Source organism: Protopterus annectens, chromosome 17.part0 (assembly GCF_019279795.1).
Source record: "Protopterus annectens isolate FY-2018-M chromosome 17.part0, PAN1.0, whole genome shotgun sequence".
Classification (NCBI taxonomy): Eukaryota; Metazoa; Chordata; order Ceratodontiformes; family Protopteridae; genus Protopterus; species Protopterus annectens.
Window position 1 is genome coordinate 423,996,330 of NC_056751.1, and position 20,313 is coordinate 424,016,642.

The following is a 20,313-nucleotide window of genomic DNA, read 5'->3' on the forward strand; positions in this document are numbered from 1 at the left end:
GTACTTCAGCTGTCACTGTGTTAGTGATGACCATATTTGCTAGGATGCATTTTCAGTATTTCCAGTGGATATCAAAGCTGAGATACTGAATTCTCTGTGAAGAGCTGTTGTTTAGTCCTTCACTGGCTAAGGTCCTTAAACTTCTAGGGATTGCTTAGTTTTTCATTTTCTCCTTTTTATGCTTGAAAGGGAGATTCAAGAAAAAGAGGAAAGTTCTTCCAATGAAAAAGTAGATGGACTACTGCTCCATCTTCTGCCCACTCCCACCCTGGTATTGTGTTCTAGTTGCATTTGCCAAATCCTAGGTTTTCATTTATCTCTGTTACAGCAAGAAATGTGAGACAATTGAAGTCTAACAATTCTGCTAAATGCTACAACATGCTGTAGGATTAATTTCCTCTTTCACAAAGGAGTCAACTTCATCATCTATTCCAACTCTCTATTTATTTATTTTGCTCTTCTTTACTGGGGTAAAATACTGATCTCCATGGACCTTTTTCAAACTCAGCCAGGGAGCACTATCTGGTTACGTGACTTGGTTAGAGTTACACAGTCAGGCAGTGTAGGCTGGAAGCATTAAATCGTAGACCACTGGACCACAGGAAACAGCTTGTTAACAGCTCTTTAGTCCTGTTTGCCAACTGCCAGTCACTGCTCCCTCCTATCTTATCATACTCCTCAGGAGGTAGTAACTTCTGATCCCCAGATCTAACAAGGAAAGCATTTTAGCAAAGAAAATTCTAGTAGCAGAAAAAAAAACTTTCTCCATCTGGTTTTGATGCTGAACATACAGAAACCTTCTTTTACTCCAGTTCTCACAGTTGTATTTTGGAGATGCCTATGGGATTCTTCTTTTAATGATGGATTTTCTTCCTTAAGAACTTGCAAAAATTATCTTTCATTCCCTCACACATAATATTTTTTTTTCTGGGATGTCTTCTGAATACTTTCTTAAGAAGTGCTTATCTTCCACTGGACAAAGTAGTATTGTAAAGAGAAATCTTCTTGGCCTTTTTCAACCAATCTGTTGTTATGCCAACAAATTTCTCAGGATACTGAGTTTCATGGCCTCTATGATTCTCATGGTTCCCTTGGACAGACTTCATAAGAGAAAATTTTAATGGTACTTCAGGTCAGTCTGGACTCAGCATCAATACCCTTTATCTTTGCAGATTCTAGTTCTGGGGTTTATGAGACTGGAGGTGTTGTTGTAGCTGGACCAGTTCTGTCTCAATCCAAGTCTCCCCTTTCTCCCTTATGCTTCCTTTTCAGTAAGTTACAACAAATTCTTTGGACTTCACTTGGATGGGCTGTATCAAAAGGGGTGAAAATGCAAGGTCTGTGGAACAAACAGGACTGACAAAAGCACAGCAATGTCATAGAGATGCTGGCATTTATCAATGCTTTGAAAGCCTTAAATCATTTCTGGACTCAAGACCGCTTTAATTTATCACAGAAAACACCACAGATATGTGGTGTATAAATAAACAAGGGGGTACCAGATCTTACCCTCTTTGCAGAATTGCGATGATGGCCTGGGAGGTGGCAACTCAGCAAAGTCTGATTTGGGCCATACATTGTTAGAACAAAATATTGTAGCAGACAAGCTGAGCAGGACCAGAACATACCCTCACAGGTGGAAATTACACTTGTGGATCTTCCAAGAATTGATCCAACTGTGGGAAAACACCTTGGATAGGTCTGTTTGCTTCCTTTTAAAACAGACAGTTAAAGAAGTTCTGTTCCAAGATTCCTTGCACAAAGGCCTGGCAGATAGATGCCCTCTCATTCTCATAGATTGGAATCTTCCTATAAGGTTTTCCACCCTTTTTACTAATATCCAGAGTTATTTTAAAAATCCAGAAGGACTCTCCAAAAATAGAGATGGTGAGACCAGTTTGCCTGAACAGTGGTTCTCCCTTCTTTTGAAATTAGCCAAGGGCAGTTGCCTCAAGCATTCTCAGAGGCTGCATTTACTCACACAAGAAAGATTTTGTTTGATACACTCCAACATGGAAACACTTCAGTTGACTGCCTAGATGATACAATTTTAGTTCCCATTAGTCACTTTTTTTTGAGGACATGTAGCAGGTACTAAAGGAGGCAAAAAAAAAATGCTACTGAAGGATGCTAAACATGTAAGCGGAACAGATTTTCTAGTTGCTGAAATTCTATGAACTAGGACCCACTTAAGGCCTTGACGTCTCCAGCTCTTGATTATTTGTGTGAGTCTTATCCTCTGACCTTTCTTACTCATCTGTCAAGATTCATCTTTTGGCCATTTCTTCTTGTCTACCATTAAAACCCACTTTCTACTTGGCCTCAAGTCAAATAGTTTTTGAAATGGATTTTACGCATCCAAAAAACAGATGGCTCCTCCTTGTTGTCTTAACTTTGTGATGAAAAAACTAACACTTCCTTTATATTTACTCAGCTCATCAGGCTAGTTTTGGGTTCCTGACATAGAAAACTGTGTTACCCATTGCACTGCCTTCTGCAAGAAGAGCATCGAAGTTATAAACTCTTATGGTGAACCAACCCGACCTCATTTTCCACAAAGACAGTTTCTTTGAGAATGATTCCTTCTTTTATGCCCAAAGTAGTGTCATAGTTTACCTTGAACCAATCTAATTTTCTCCCTGTATTTTTTTCCAGAGCGTAAAGATGTGGGAGAAAGAATCCTACATATTCTGGATGTCCACTGGCATTTCAGATACTACTCAGACAGAACTAAATCCTTAAGTAAAGCCAATCATCTATTTGTCATTCTGGATGTCCACAGGTAGCTCAGGTGCTGTTTGGACAGAACTAAATCCTTAAGGAAAACTAATCAGCTATTTGTCTCCTATGAAGGTAAGAAACACATACAACCAGTGTCAAATAAGACACTTTCTAGGTTGTTGTCTCGTGCTATATTTTGCTATTCTCACCATAACAAGCCAGTTCTGGGCAGGGTTAGGGCTTAGTGTTTCAGAGTTTTGGCTTCTCCTGTGGCTTTCTTAAAAGGGATGGGCTCTGGAAATATTTTAGAGGCAATACCTTGGTCCTCTATACATGCTTTCACAAACTAGATTTCTTTCCAGGTTCAGAACTCGCTTGGCTAGCACCATTTTTCATGTACTCCGTGATTCTTGAATTCTTTCCTCCTCCCCATATAGGTTCGTAGGTAAGTACTGGGCTGGCTACCCTTGAGGGCTAATTTAAGTCAAGTCAGTTTCACTTTCAAAGGTGAGAATCAATTCCTGTACCCTGCTTTTGTGAGGTAAACACTTTAACTTTTTTACCAACCCATAGCTTAGTTATGTCCCTAAGCTATGACAATCTAGCTTAGGCTGTTGCATTAGTGATCTAATGCTGAACATAGTACAGCTGTGTCAGTAAACATACCATAACAATAGATGTTCTAATAGATCAGTGTTGCAGTAGTCATCCCTCCCTCCATCGCCTTATTTTATTTTTGGATGGATTTCCAGGGTTGTATGTATATACTATTATGTATATAGTTACATGTATTTTACTTTTGACTATTCCTTCCCTAGGATGGCATAGTGGTGTAGTGGTTAGCACTGTTGCCTCACAGCAAGAGGTTCTCCGGTTCAGTTCTCGGCTGGAGACCCTTCTGTGTGGAGTCTGCATGTCCTCCCTGCATTTGTTTGGGTTTTCCTCTCACATTACAAAGACATGCAGTAGGTGGATTAGACACTCTAAATTGGCCCTAGGTGTGATTGTATGCATGCAAGTGTGTGGTGCACCCTCTGAGGAGGGTTGGGCATCAGGCTAGCAACCCGATCCCTTAAAACCCATACCTGCTACGGAAACAATGAGTGCTGAAGGGTACTGGTTACCTGATGTGTTGAATGCACAAAAGCAAATCCAGGATTCCTTCTCTAGCATTTTCCTTTCAGAGTTATAGCCTCCTTTCTTGAAGCAGGAAAGCCCAGAAGCTTTTGGTATTCAAACTGCCTTTTTATGTGGCTCTACTTGAGCTCCTGGCAGTTAGGACAAGTGGAGGATGTCATGAAGCTTTGAAAGCAAGTACGTCATCATATCCTTGACAGGACAGAACTCAAATAGCTTAGGCTACTGCAACAGTGATCTATTATAACAGCTACTGTTATAGTAAGTTTATATACACAACTGAACTTTCTGATTCCAAAAAGGGTATAGACTTTTAAACTCTAAGATAAAACAAAAAGACTCTGAAAAGATAGCATATGTAAAGCATTATTAGTTCATATTCCTGTTACCAGTCAGATAATTTAAAGATTCCAAAACAAATACTATATTTCCTTACCAGTCTTTTTGATAACCGCCGTGTTTTTAGTTGTACATGGATTTTCACTCAGACCACAGACATTCTCACTGAAAACACGGAAGTAATACTCATTGCCCATGATTAAGTCAGAGATGGTGCAGTGGGTATGACGGTTGTGTTCATATATTGTGAACCACTCCTGTAAGGGGAAAGAAAAAAAAAGTGAGCAAAGTCCACTTATTCCATTTTCTCTAGACAGCTGGCATTAAGTATGAAATATATTATTAGTTTTCTAGATTTACTCAGCACTGTCTCTGAATGGCATTCCAATGTCGCAGCAGTACAATTCATCAAAATGCCATTCATTAACTTGCATTTTTTGAAAAATGAAAGTTCAAAGTCAGCATTTCTTGAATGTGGAATTTTTTTTTAAATTCCAGTATTGATTATCACAGGATTAAGGTGGATATTGGCTAATGGACAGATCCACTCTGCTGAGAGCCAGAGTGAGAGTATATATTATTTTCCTGTGGTAGGGCTGTCACCTTTTCATATGCCCAAAATGGGAAGTTTTTTTTTTTCAGGAAATGTGAGATTTTTGCAAGGCAAACCATATCCACAACTAATGCATAAAACAAAAACTTTCCTTTTTTAAAGCTTACTCATGTAGAATTTGAGTTGATCCTATTGGTTCATATAACATTATGGTGTTTCAGATATAAATTAATTTTGTTACAACTGTTAAAGAAAACATATATAACAGTTTTGTACTAAAATCTCAGAAAATTTGCCATTTTTATTGATTGTTACAGGACACAACTGCCCAAATTGGGGACTGTACTGTGTAAAGAAGGACAGGTGGTAACCCTCTCCCAAGGTGCTGTGACTACAAAGTTTTTAATATTCATTTGGGGAGGGTTTAGTTGAGGGCTGTGCTCTAAGAAGAATTTGTTTTCATTTTTTTAGTATTTGAACATAACATTTTTGAAACAATGTACATCCCAAAAGTGACAGTTTAGAAATCTTTGTGTTCATAAACTGTATTATGATGCTGACTCACATCTTTCTAATACTTTGTTCAAAGTTAAAATGTTCATGTTAATGTTACAAATGTGACAGCTTCTGCTCCTGTCTTTTCTGTCACTGATAGTTAAACTTATTTCAATACTTGCTTTCATGCTTACAGAAAATGTTTAACTTAGATTTAACTCAATCCCAGTGGTTAAAAACTGTAAATGTCTTAAGTTATATACAGTAGTGACAAAAAACTTGATTTTGTCACCATTTTATAGTTTTATAGTTAAGTAGTAGGCTAACTGCCCTTATAGGTTATTTTAAGCATATACAATTTCCCTTCAAAGGTGAAAATCAAACCTTGAACCATGTGTGTGTGTGAAGTAAACACCATTATACCAACCCCCAACCCAGAAATAATCCTATTTGTTTACCAAGTAGGTCTACTGGACACACAGTCCCTTTTCGGAGTGACACAGGAGTAATATTTGGTTAAGTGACTAGCTCAAGGAAACACAGGAGGAAGTTGAGAGTTGAAGGAATCAAACCTTATACCACAGGAACTCAATTTCACAACCTTAACCTCTGTGCCACCAGCTGTTAGATTTCCTTAGAAAAATTGAACATAACCCTAATCTACTTTGCTGTGTACATACTAGGCAAATTAAGTCAGAGTTCTGTACTATTATATCAAACGTTGTATAGTATGTGATTAAACTGCCATTTTGGCAGGTCATTTGAATGTGCATGTTTTTGGGATATATCTGTAATGCAATAAGAAAATCTAACAAATTATTATAATTGTTAAATTTTATCAAAAAAGATACTAGAATGTTTTATATGAGAGGCTGTTTTTAAGGATAGCAATACGAGCAGCCACTTATACTTTTCACAAATCTGCAGGAATATTATTTGAAACAAAATTAACTTTTAAAAGTTGCAGTGCAGCTGCTTTCATACCCATTTGTGAGACACTTGGCTTACTTTTCCTTTTTTTGTAGTTGTATCTTCAATCAGATGTATTTTAACAACTTCTATCCTCTTTAACTCCCAACATATACTCTAAACAACACACATTATTGTAAAGCTGTGAATATTGAGACATATATTTCCTCTAATTTAGGAAACAGGATAGGGATTACCTGTGAAGAATTTTGAGGACTGCATGCTGTCCATTTTGTCGAGACTTAACATTACTGAAGTGCTTTCTTTTTGTCTCAAACAGGCTAACCCTCTCAATTGGAAAGTGAAAGGTCTGATTAGTTGTTAAGTATTCTTGAGTTCCATAATGCTAACAACATACACAAGAGTCTCTGGATGATAAGTACCTGCTATGGCCAGCAATGCCAGGTGTACTTCATAATAAAGGAAGGTGCACCTCTATTTAGAATGCTGTACATGTGAACAAGGCACCTCACAGCCTTGTGTTAGTCACATGACTTTTGTTTTTTTTATGATGGTGACAAGCACCAAGAAGGTTTGCCCTCCAATGTGTAGGGAGTCCTTTTGTGGAGCTAATTGTTTCTCACTTACAATCTGGCATATTACTCACAATTCTGCTAGATTCTACATGCTTCAAGATCTTTGAAGTGACTGTTGATTAATGAGAAAGGAAAATATGAGACTGAAAAGAGCTGTTGTTCTGTTCAGAATTGATCAAGAGCTTTATATTCAGGTCAAATGCTCCACCAAGTTCAATAGTCAGAGAAGATTCAAAGTGTGATTTTCTTTTTAATTACATTGGTTATAAATTTCAGAGACTCGTCATTTGATGTAACTAAGGGGAATGGTGACTGTAACTATAAAATGGAGCAAACATGATGGTATTTTGGGCAGGTTATGCTGGTAACTCAGGTTCAGATAATTGTTTGGGTGAGAAAGTGTTGACTTGAATGGACTACATGAAAAGAGACATTGAGGAGCTCTCTGATCATGTAGCCCAAGCTGGTATGACCCTGACCTTGAGTAGCATACTACCTTCACCTAGAATGATACCACAATACAAAGACAAAATGATCAATTTCAACAATTGGCTAAGCTTCTGGTGTCATTCTAAGGGGATCCAGTGCCTGTCTGCCTGGGATGACATGATAGACAAGCCTCACTGTTTTGCCAGAGATGGTTTGCACCTGTCACCCCTAGGTATACTGGCCAAGGCTCTTGCCGTCTCCATAGTGCCTTTTTTAGGCAAGGCTCAAAGGACAAACCAACCACCATAACCAGCACAGGTAACCAAAAACTAAGGGTAATGCTACTCAACGCCAGAAGTCTTAACCTCAAAATGCACACACTCGAGGCTCTCCTCAGCATGGAGAAAATAGATGTTTGTGCAGTGACGGAAACCTGGTTCAAGGCTCAAGAGAGCACCCCAGCACTGCCAGGTTACAATTCATATAATTCCTTCCGGCCTCAGTTACTGGATCACAGTACAAAGGGCGGAGGTGTATCCATATTCATCAAGGATACCCATATCTTCAGGTTAGTAGCGCAGCATGATGCCCCAGAGATCATCCATGTGCAACTATCAGCAGGCAAAACCACATTTCAAGTCGTAGCTGGTTATAGATCGCCCACCATGTCCCAAGGTGCTCACTCTGCATTCCTTGAGACATTGGAAAATATAAAGGTCCTACCCAACACCATAATCTTGGTTGATTTCAACTACCCTGGTATAGACTGGGCGAACTACCAATGTTCCAACTCCTATGCTCAGCGATTCATAGAATTTATAAATTCAAATGCCCTTGAACAACTAGTATGTTCCCCCACTAGGGGGGACAACATATTGGATTTAATCATCACAACTATGGGTGCCCATTGTACCACACCCGTTATCACTCCCTCGCTTGTCAGATCAGACCACAAACCGCTTGCTCAGAGGTGACCTGTGCCTGACATACAAGGCCATGTTAAACCCAGATTTGATGAACATGCTTCATCTCAAAAAATCTAGATCCCTCAGAGCCACAAGGGCGGGAGACTTAAACCTCGACACGGTTATTAATAGGACGTGCTGGAGGGATAGATTCATCACCCAAAGACTCCCTATTCTGTGGAACAAAATCCCGGTTTATGTGAGGCAGAGCACCTCGCTGGCCTTGTTCAAGAGGAATCTTGACCAATGGATGGGAGATCGCAGATACACCCCAGGGGTTACCTCAGTGTCACTGCTCGACAGAGGCACAGCAAAATAATGGGCATAGTTTCTCCAAACTAAAGGGGTGGCATAAGCCACAAAACTATGGGCTAGGCTTGTAATTGCCCTCGGGCAGATAGCCTAGTATGAACCTATGAACCCTGGATGTCCTCACCCCTCCACCTCCCCCAGTCAAAGAAACCATTGTAAAAAACCTTTCCAAAGCAAACTTCAAACTACTTGCGTCAGAATTGGAAAGCTTCACTATTCCCTTGCAGAAGGATAATGATATCCAGGATGCAGAATCCTACACCAAGGCACTTTATATACATCTTCAGGATTGCATGGACCATGCTATCCCAAATAAAACCAAGACTACTTCCTCAGGCAAGAATAAACCAGTCTGGTGGACCCCAGCCATAAGCAAACTATACAATAAAAGGAGGAGACTTATACAAAAAAAGGCCAAATCTCAAGTAGAAAAATCATCCCTGATCAGCATTACTTAGAAATTGAGGCCCCTCATCAAGTCAACTAAAGCCAATTTTGAAAAGAAAGTTGCCAAGGATGCCAAGGATAACCATAAGGCCTTCTATGGTTACATCAAAAACCTAAATAGCAATGCTCAGGTCTGTTCTGAGCTAGTACAAAATGGAACAAAATACACTGACCCTTCTGACATTGCCAACATCTTGGCTGACAGGTTCAGTGCAAATTTCTCTCACCCCCCCTCACCACCTACAGGGCCTATTACCATTCCAGGGGATTGTGTAAGTCCAATTATTACTGATACGTTGGTTAACAAGGCTCTATCTAAAGCTAAAAACACTGCCTCCATGGGACCAGATGGTGTCCCAGGCTGTGTCATACGCAAGCTCCAAAAGGAATTAACCCCGCATCTTAATACCCTGTTCAGTCTCAGCCTCTCCGCAGGATATGTGCCCATAGAATGGTGCACGGCAACGTTGGTCCCGCTACACAAGGGTGGGGCCACAACTGACCCTGGGAACTACCAACCAATAAGCCTGACAAGTCTGATCTGTAAGGCTATGGAGCGAATCATTATGGAACTCATAAATGGAGAGATTGGGAACCTCCAGTCTCTGGACCCCACACAGTTCGGCTTCGTCAAGAGCAGATCATGCCTCCTGAACCTGGTGGATTTCTTTGAGACAGTTACTCAGGCTGTAGATAAGGGAAAGGAGGTACACACAGCTTACCTTGACCTTGCTAAAGCATTTGACACCATTCCCCATTCAGATATTATTGATAAGCTCACCAGCCTGGGCATAAACCCTTACGTCACAAGATGGATCGCAAACTGGCTCTCAGACAGATCCCATAAAGTAAGAGCAGCGGGATCTATGTCCGAATCCAGACCAGTAACGAGTGGTGTGCCTCAGAGCTCTGTCCTGGGGCCTCTTCTGTTTGGCATATACTTCTCAGAAGTACAGGCAAGCACAGAAGGGCTGTGGCTGACTAAGTTTGCGGATGACTGCAAACTGGGTGCTATAATAGAGTCTCCAGCCGACATGGAGATCTTCCAGAAGGGCCTAAATGAGACTGATGCATGGTGTTAAAGCCATGGTCTCAAGCTAAATGCAAAAAAAATGCATAGTAATCCCCTTTGGAAAAAACAGAGTACCTGCAAACTACAACATAGGAGGTAATCCCCTGAAATCTGAAGAAGAAATAAGGGATCTAGGGACCCAAGTAGATAGTCAGCTTTCCTTTGATAACCATGTTGCCAAAGTGGTTAGAAAATCCTTCTATGTGACCCATCTGATCACAAAAGGGTTCGCATCAAGATCTAAGGATGTAATGGTGCCCCTCTACTCTTCCCTCATCAGACCCATTATTGAGTACAATGCACCAATTGGAATGTACCTGGCTAGACATCTCCAGCAGCTGGAGAGACCACAGAGGTACCTAACCAAGAGGATTACTGGCCTCAAACAGTTGCCCTATGCAGCACAATTGAAAAAGCTAAGACTGTTCTCTGTTGCATACCGCTTTCTCAGAGGCAATCTCTGTCTAACGTACAGAGCCATGTCCAACCCAGAACTGTTGAGCATGCTCCATCTTAGCAAAACCAAATCTACTCGAGCTACACGCCCTAGGAATATAAACCTCAACACAACAATGAATGGAACATGCTGGAGGGATAGATTCCCTTCGCAGAGACTTCCCTTACTATAGAACAGGGTCCCGATCTACATAAGACAGAGCCCCTCACTATCACTCTTCAAGAGGAACCTTGATTAGTGGATGGGTAACAGAAAGTTCACACCGGGGATCACACCAACAGCACTACTAGATAGGGGCCAAGGGTACTAGCTGCTAGTACAAGGGTCTAGGGAACTACTAAAGGGGCTGTGAGTACCGCACAACGTGGCCGGGTTAATATATGCCTTCGGGCAGATAGCCCAGTACCAACCTATGAACCTATGAATGGGTTGGAGCTCACTGGACTGCCTACCACACAAGCATTCACTGCCAGATGTCAGTGAAGCTCACGTGTTTATGGGTGGGGGCACACTACCACAGCCACTTGATGTACTAAGCTCTATGCACTATGGGGGAAAATTATAACTATGGTCATTATAGAAAAGCCAACATGGTTTGCTTTATGATGGCTTTCACTAATCAGTTTTTGACTCTTCCTCACAGGAGGATATACATTGAGGAATGAATAGATAAAAAATATTGAGGATTAGATGGGATTTCAATTCTGTGAGGTCAATAGAAGATGTGGTTGCAAAAACGGATAAAAATACTTTGACTTGCCAGCTATGAGACTGCTACTCAGACACAGAAAAGCAGATTCTTTTTTAGGATAAAGTGCTTCTCTTCATGATGTGCAGTTTATGAAAATACTGGGTACTGAAGAACCATATGTGTGTGTGTCTAAGTGTGTGTGTCTAAGTGTGTGTGTGTGTGTGTGTGTGTATATTTGTGTGTGTGTGTGTGTGTGTGTGTGTATATATATATATATATATATATATATATATATATATATATATATGTCTAAAAATCGTGATATTGACAGTCAAAATATATAAACTGCAAAATACTGACAACATCAAAGTTATACTGGGGAAGGGATTATGCTCCTTCCCCACTGTCGTGCAATCTCGGAGTTGGTATTTATAATTAGTATGGGTGTGTGGAGGGTGCCAGGAAGCTTCTCCCTCTGCAAATCATTGACAAAATGTGGTTTGATATTCTCAGAGTTTTCAGTGGTTTTCTATACCTTTAGTTTTTTTTAACATTTTTCAGGGGGGCAAGCCTAGGAAACAGGTGGGTCCTCCTTTGGATTTTAATGTTGGTGTTTGAAAATTTCATTCTTTTTCATTCTGGACAAGCTCATCAGGTTGAATTGAGGTTATATCATGAAACACTGTATTGCCCATTGCTCTGGCTTTTGCTAGAAGAGAATCTAAATTACAAGCACTTATGGCGAGTCAGCCCTAGCTCATTTTTCATAAGGACAGGTATTTTTCAGAACTAACCATTTTTTTGTGTCCTAGGTTGTCCCAGTGTTTACCTTGAACTAGACAACTAATCTCCATATCTTCTCTGAACTCAGTAACGAGGGAGAAAAGATCCTTTTCACTCTAGATGTCCACAGGCAACTCAGATACTACCCTGGCAAAACTCAAGCCTTTCAGAAAGCTGATCAGCTATTTGTCTCCTATGAAGTTAAAAGGCAAGAACAACCTGACTCAATAGGTTCATAGGTTGGTACTAGGCTATCAGCCCTAGGGCCTATACAAGCCTAGCCATAACAATTCCCTGGCTATTTCTTCCCACACTATTTACTTCCCTGGACCCCTGTCTAGCAGCGTGACTGACGTGATCCCCAGGGTGAATTTCCTTTCTCCCATCCAATCGTCAAGGTTCCTTTTGAAGAGGACCAAAGAGGCACTCTGCTTGACATGTATGGGCAATCTATTCCGGAATCTGGGGAGTCTCTGGGTCAGGAACCTATCCCTCCAGCATGTTTTGTTTATTGTGATGACAAGGTTTAGATCCCTGGAGCGTGTGGCTCTGAGGGATTGGGATTTCTAGCATGTCCAACAGCTCTGGGTTTGACATGGCCTTGTATGTTAAGCAAAGATCGCCTCTGAGTAGACGATATGAGACAGAGTATAGCTGGAGTTTTTTAAGGCGGTCAGCGTAGGGCATCTGCTTTAGGCCTGTGATTCTTTTAGTGAGGTATTTCTGTGGCCTGAATGCAACGCTCTAGCTAATCATGTTTTACAAAATGACACGACACATACTTTTGGGTTCATGGTTTTAGAATTTATATATGCCACTGAAAGATTAGGGAACATTAGTAACTATACTGAAAAGGAGGAAGCTAGATGGATGATTAGGCTATATGCAGATAAAGGGCATGGCTTGAATGATAGGTTTACACTGAAGCCATTTATGTTAGATAAACCTCTGAGACATTAAATTACTTATGATATCTTGATGGTATAGGTATCATGGAGTTTTAATGTACACACTTTTGAATGCTTATGTTTTTATTTATATGTATGTTTTATATATATTCATATGCATTTTTTAGCTTTATATGTATTATTTTTATTTAAATTTTAAATAATAATTGTTATTCATTCAAGAGTGACATATCTGAAGGTCTCTATGACTATGTGTTTAGAACTGCATACAAGCTATATACCTTTAAGGATATAGCCTTATTTTATCAGGTGTCTGATATGAAATGTTTCATTGGTTTACTATGTAAGTAGTGTGGTATTTAAGTAATTTTGAATGTTGTTTTTTATCTTAAGTCTGATGAAGCGTCCAGAGAGACGTGAAAGCGCTTACTTTTTGCAGTAAAGAAGTTGTTCTTTTCATATACATTTGTGGATTTATAGTCATATGAGTTGACAATCCTCCTGGCTTACTTTGATTGTCATGGAGTATTCACCTTTTCTTATTTTAAATGTTGCTTTTGCACATTTATCAAGACCAAATGACATTCTTATATCATCTGAAAAAGTTTTGACAACTTGCAATTGTGCTTTCAGTTCATCTGATGAGCTATTCAGTTTTAAATCATCAACAAAGAGAAGATGAGAAGTCTTTACACTTTGTTGTTTTCTAGGAGGCAAATTGTAGCCATGGCCTAAGCTGCTTAATGGGTAAAGGGCAGGGCAGAATGGCAGCGGTGACAGAGAGTCACCCTGGAATATCCCCCTTTGAATTTTTATCACTGGGATAATAATTTGTCCTTTATCATGCCTTAATTGCAAAGTGGTGTGTTTCGTGGTCACTGTAATGTAGCTGATCAATCTAGGGTGTATCTAATTTTTAAACACTCTTTTATCCATGAATGTGGGATAGTATCAAATGCTTTTTTTGTCGTCAATCCATGCCATACTTAGATTCTTCACCTTTTTACAGTTCTCCACTATGACTTTATTTAACAACAAATGATCCTTTGTTCCATATGACTTTCTTTTATTCCTCTTTTGTTCTACTATCATAATTGAGTTTTCTTCTAAATGACTATAAACTCTGTCGGCATCAATTCCTGTGTATAGTTTACACATCATTGGAAAGCAAGTTATTGGTTGATAATTTTTAGGGTAGCTTGCAGGTTCACTCCTAAGTAGTTGCATTGCTTTTCCTGTTGTTAGCCAGGTTGGTGTCTGTTCAGGGTGTGCATGTAAATAGTTCATACTCATGGATAAATCTTCGTGCAAAGATGTTAATACTTTTAACCAAATGTTAGGTACTGCATCTGGGCCTGGGGTTTTCCAGTTAAGAGACTTTTCTTAACTTTGTTTCAATCTGTCTGGCTGTTACTTCATCCCATTTCATATCCTGTACCTTTAAACTTCTTATTCTTTCTTTTACTTCTATCCATTTAGCATATTTGTTATGTTCCACAGGATCTTCATAGATACTTCTCCAAAATGGATCTATTTCTTCTTTTTTGGCGATCTTTCAATTCCTTTTCCCTTTTTTCCCAATTTTCTATAAAACATTTTTTGGCCATCAATAAATTGTTTATTTTGTACTTTTCCTTTATATTTATCTGCATATCTTAGTTTTTCCACCTGTGCTGAGATTTTTAGTTTATTTGCGATAATGGATGATAGATCCTGGTCTGTTCTAATATTGCGCATTGCTTTTATCACATCTATCTTTCTTAGTATTTTTGTTGATCTGTTCCCTCTTCTATATTCTTCTAACAGTGACACCTCTTGTCTTAACTGCTTTATAGTTTTCTCTATTCGATACTTCCATGATGGTATTCGATTTCTCCCATTCCTTTCCCTCACTACCCTGTGCTCTTGTGGTAGAACTTTAGCAGTTATTAATTTAGCTGCACAGTAATATATCCTGTTTACTTCTGTTATATCACATTGATCTCTGTGGACAGTCCTAATTACTGTGTTCATTTGCTTTATCAGACTTCTTACATTTTGGATTTTATTGACATTCTGCAGTCTATTGCTTTCATTGATCTTAGTATTTCTATCCTATGTCTATTAAATCAAGCAACTCTTCTCTTAACTCATTTTCTTTTAAACTGAGGGCACATTTATTGTTTTCCATTTCCTGTGGGCATTCTATAGAAAGTTCTCTAGCATGTTCCTGTGGCACATTCTCTTCAATTTCATCCTGTGCCATCTGTTGCTCTGTCATATGGGAACTCACTGGCCTATCACTCCTCAATATTGACTGCATCAGTTTCCACAGTTTCCTGTTTCTTTCCCTGCTGTCTAGCTTCAATTGAACATTTACATTGGTTTCCTGTGGAAGGCTGCAAAATATCTTCATATGGCACCTGACCAATTGCTTCCTGTTCCATTGGTTTCCCCTTAATTTGGATGTCCATTGCTCTATCCTGTTGTGGGGCTTTCTTCATTAGATTTTCTACACTAAATCCTTCGCTTCACTGGTATTCCATAACCTCAGTTTCTGTTTTCTTTAACTTCTCCATTACTAACCTCCTTGTCTAGTTTTCCTCTTTGTCTTCTTATTTTTTGAATTGTAAAGTTTTCCATGTCTGGATTCCTTTTCCTGTATTTTTCTTCAAATATCTTTGGTGCTGCTCTTTTTGTATTGATTAGTTTTGCTTTCTCCTTTACATAAATATTACACCATATTAAATCTCTTTTTCTTTCCCATGTCCGTATTTCTTCTTCCGATGTCTCCTGATCTTCCTGCTTCTCCTTACTTTGGGGACTCACTCCATCATGCTGTGATGTAACCTGTGTTAGACTCCCTACTCCAAATCCTTCACTTCGCAGGCACTCCATAACTTCAGCTTCTACTTTTTTAAATTCTGCTTTATTAATCTTCTTTTCTAAATTTCCTTTTTGCGATAGTATTTTTTTTATTGTGAAATTTTCCATATCCAGATGCCTTTGCTTATATTTCTCTTCGAATATCTTTGGGGCTGCCTTCTTTATATTGATTAATTTGCCTTTCTCCTTTGCATAAATATTGCACCATATCAAATCTCTCTCTTTCCCATGTCCACGTTTCTTTTTTATACTTTTCAAAAATCTCTAGGTTTTGTTGTTTATATTTTCACACTTCATCAGATGCTTCTTTTTCCAAAATGATCAAATTGTCTTGATCTATATACTGTTTTTCACAAATATGTTGTATTAATGAATACAAATTTTTATTTGAAGCTTATGACAGTTTTTCTTGTGGAAGTATTTTTCTTTCCTCTAATTTCTCTCAATTGTTTTGTATATCTTGTGTCTGGAAATTCTGGGCTTTTTGCATAATAGTAACAATGCATAATTTCTTTTGTATCCTAAATAGTCTACTTTATTGTTATTATGACTGTTTTTTGGCCTATCAGTTTTTGTGAGCTTTGTGGACTACTACTACTACTACTACAACAGGGGGAATATCCTCCCCCTGGGCCTGGCTTGGCCCTAAGAATGTTTCTGTATTTTGAGGATTCTACACTGTCATCTTTTCTAGTCCTTGCACCAGTGTGCCTACCAGGATTGGGCACTTTTTTTATCCTGGGTCTTGAGCACCCAGCTCTCTTTTTTTTTTAATTTTTAACCTAATTCTGTCCATGATATATGCTATATAAATACAGTGTATATGTCAGTTTTGTCTTGGTGAGATTTTGTGAAAAACAGGGTCCACCTCGCAAAGGTACTCACCGAGACTTGAGGATGAATTCAGTTTCAGTAAAAATACTCTCCTTTACTTGCTGACATAATCATTTCTCCATTCAGACCCCATCTGCATCTGTATAGGAGAGTAAATGGGCTATCAGTGTGATTACTACAAAATATTTGTTTATTAGCATTGGAGGTAATGGCGGGTGATTCAGAGACATGCAGATTAACTGATAATAAGATCTTCCTCATTGTGGTTAAAGTCATCTCTGAATCACTTTTTCCATGACTGCATAGACCGGACAAACACAGTTGCAGCAGACTTCTCTTAATCTCAGCCATAGTTTTTAAGCTCTATAGTCCATATAATTAGCTACATGGAGTATGGGACAGTGATGAGAACAGTTTTTCATAGCCTTCTAAAGCACTGAATATGTTATTGCTCTCAGTGAAGATTCACAGTATTTGATTGGATGAGTCTATGGGGCCATGATTACAGAATCACCTTTCTGAACAGTCTGTAAGGTTGCTTGCCTGCATATATGTAAGGGAGTAACCAGTAATCATCAAATATATGGTTTCCCAGGAAATGGTGTTAAGTCCTATTCTGTTTTCTGAAGTTCTTAAATGATGTGGTGGAATTGTGTAAAAGTATTTCATCTAGAATTCTGATGATGATGTCCTCCTGCAGTTGAGTAAAGTGAGCAGTTATAAATAGACTTGGGCTATACTATTAAAACTGCTAAAGACTAAGGTAGTACATTTTGCCTCTTATTGCCTGAAGAATGATAGATTTAATCACCTTTAGACTGAAAATCCTACAGGCCTTTTTGTCAAGAGTGTCTCTGAACTTGGACTATTGAAAGATGCTGTTTCTCTTATAAAGAAGGCTCATGGAAATGCTGACACCTTTTTCTGCCTGCCTTTCTTTCATACCCCTGAATCTTGGGTGACTGAATATTGAAACTAGTGTTTAAATATACTTTGCCAATCTGACACACCTCTTTTCAGCAAGAATATGATGGAGGCTGTATTTCAAGGTGACCACTTTTATATTTGACCGCTGTTCTTGTTTATTATCACAACCTGGCATACCTCTCATCTTCTTCACATTTAGTGAAGTGGCCCAGTTTTAAATAGAAAATCTGCATCTGTTCTGCTTCTCTGATTTCACAAAAGACAGCTCCAATTTCTTCTCTCTGAATGGCTTGATTATAGAGTCAGTGAAAGAGGACTTCTTGGAACTGGTCATGATCAAAATGGACCAGTAATGGACAAGACTGCAATTTAGCAATAGAGCAGCCTTTTACAAAAAGCTGACACCGGACAGCGCTGAAGATGTCACAGTGTTTAGTGTAGTTCTGGTAAATTACTAATTTATTTGTGTGTGTCTGTGTGTGTGCGTGCATGCGTACTTGGGCAGAGTGCAAAGTTCTGCCTCTCAACTATCCCTGATTTGGCAGTACATCCTTGAGTTTGCCTCATACTTTTGCTATGTACGTCATAATATTTTTCTTTACTAGTAAATCACTGAGGATTATAATCAGTCAATAATACCATTCATTATACGTTTACACTTCTTATTGATCAGAAAATGCATGTCAATGAAAAAGCTTCATTGTTACATTTTTAAATGAAGTACAGCTGTCTGGTAGTTAGCACAGCAGATTAAGGATCTGATTTCTTAATGGCACTTCCTGTAGTCAGCTGTACACAGTTTGATTCTTTCCACCTTCACTTGCCTGCTCTACAGTGCTCCCAGGTCCCTTTCTGGGCTTTTGTTCTCTAATTATTTCTGGCTTTCTGTAGAGTTATTGTCAAAGAAACTGAGGGGTACTTTGTTATGCTCCTGGTAAAATCTTTGTACTCTACACTAAATGATAATAGGTGTGTGTGTTTCTGATTTTAGATTTCTAAGTATATAAGAACAATATTTAAAATCTGTTCCTGATTTTGGGGCTAGGTCCGTGATTTTTGAGCTAAGAAGTTGAAAGGACCGAGTGGGGTGCAATTGGTTTCAATGAATGTTTTTTACAGTATTTATTCATTTATTTCATCTCAAGTAGATGTCTAATATATATAGTCATACAAATGGTTGTAATTGATTGTCACATATGTTCATAGGTTCATAGGTTCATAGGTTTATACTAGGCTATCTGCCCTAAGGCATTTATAAGCCTAGCCCAAATTTTGTGGCTTACGCCACCCCTTATATGAAAAAATACTGTGCCCATTAGTTTGTTGTGCCTCTGTCCAGCAGTGACACAGAGATGATTCCTGGGGTAAACCTACGATCTCCCATCCACAGGTCTAGATTTCTCTTGAACAGAGTCAGCGAGGTGCTCTGCCTCACATGGACCGGGATTTTATTCCACAGCATAGGGAGTCTCTGAGTGATAAATCTATCCCTCCAGCACGCCCTATTTATATCCGTGCTAAGGTTTAAGTCGCTTGCTCTAGTGGTTTTGGTGGATTTGGATTTTTGAGGTGGAGCATGTCCATTAATTCCGGGTTGGACATGGCCTTGTATGTCAGGCACATGTCACCTCTGAGCAGACGGTATGCGACTGAATAGAGCTGGAGTTTCTTCAATCTGGCAGCATATGACAGATTTTGGAGTCCCTTTATCCTTTTGGTGAGGAACTTTTGGGGTCTCTCCAATTGCTGCAGATGTCGGGTGAGATACATCCCGAATGGGGCATTGTACTCGATCATTGGTCTGATAAGTGAAGAGTACAGGGGAACAATGACCTCACTAGATCTGGATGTGAATCCCTTCATGATCAGGTGGGCAATGTAGAAGGTCTTTCTAACCACTTTAGCAACGTGAGTGTCAAAAGAAAGGCCACTGTCAACCTGGGTCCCCAGGTCCCTGATAACCTCTTCTGTGCTTAGTGGATTGCCACCTATATGGTAGCTTGGGGTTACCTTGTTTTTCCCGAAGGGTATGACTATACATTTTTGGCGTTTAACTTCAGGCCATGGCTCTGGCACCAGCTATCTGTTTCCGTGAGTCCCTTCTGAAGGATATCCGTGTCCGATGCACTTTCCACTATGGCGCCCAGTTTACAGTCGCCTGCAAACTTTGTCAGCCAAAGTCCTCCCATGTTGGCCTGTACTTCTGAGAAGTAGATGCCAAACAATAGGGGGCCAAGGACCGAGCCCTGTGGGACACCACTTGTGACCGGCTTGGAGTCTGACACAGCGCCAGCAACTCTAACCCTGTGGGTTCTGTCCTTAAGCCAGTTTGCAACCCATCTTGTGACATATGGGTTTACATTTAAGCTGGTAAGTTTTTCTACAATACCCGAGTGGGGTATTGTGTCGAAAGCCTTTGCAAGGTCAAGGTAGGCTGTATGGACTGCCTTTCCCTCATCAATGGCCTTGGTGACTGTTTCGAAGGCATGATCTTCCCTTGACAAAGCCAAACTGGGTCGGGTCCAATGTCTGCAAGTCCCCTATATCTTTGTTTATGAGCTCCATTATGATCCTCTCCATAGCTTTGCAGACTAGACTTGTTAAGCTTATGGGGCTGTAATTACCAGGGTCCGTAGAGGCGCCGCCTTTGTGGAGTGGGACCACAGTTGCTGTACGCCACTCCTTGGGCACGTATCCTGTGGTAAGGCTGAGATTAAACAGCTGCCTTATGTGCGGGTTTAATTCCTCATTTAGCTCGTGTAGCACACAGCCGGGGACACCATCCGGTCCCATTGATGCTGTGTTTTTAGCTTTAGAGAGAGCAGCTTTCACCTGCGCATTTGAGATGTCCGGGAGGCTACACTCGGCTGGGA

The 20,313-nt window shown here is 39.7% G+C and overlaps 1 protein-coding gene across 1 annotated transcript in view; it reads right to left on the reverse strand.

Moving 5' to 3' along the window:
* The window catches only part of MYBPC2 (myosin binding protein C2), a 591,519-nt gene that overhangs the window by 60,909 nt on the left and 510,297 nt on the right, over positions 1-20,313 (reverse strand). Inside the window, exon 26 of the mRNA XM_044059467.1 lies at positions 4,295-4,454. Within this exon, the coding sequence (XP_043915402.1) occupies positions 4,295-4,454 (160 nt within the window). The remainder of the gene's footprint in view (positions 1-4,294; positions 4,455-20,313) is intronic.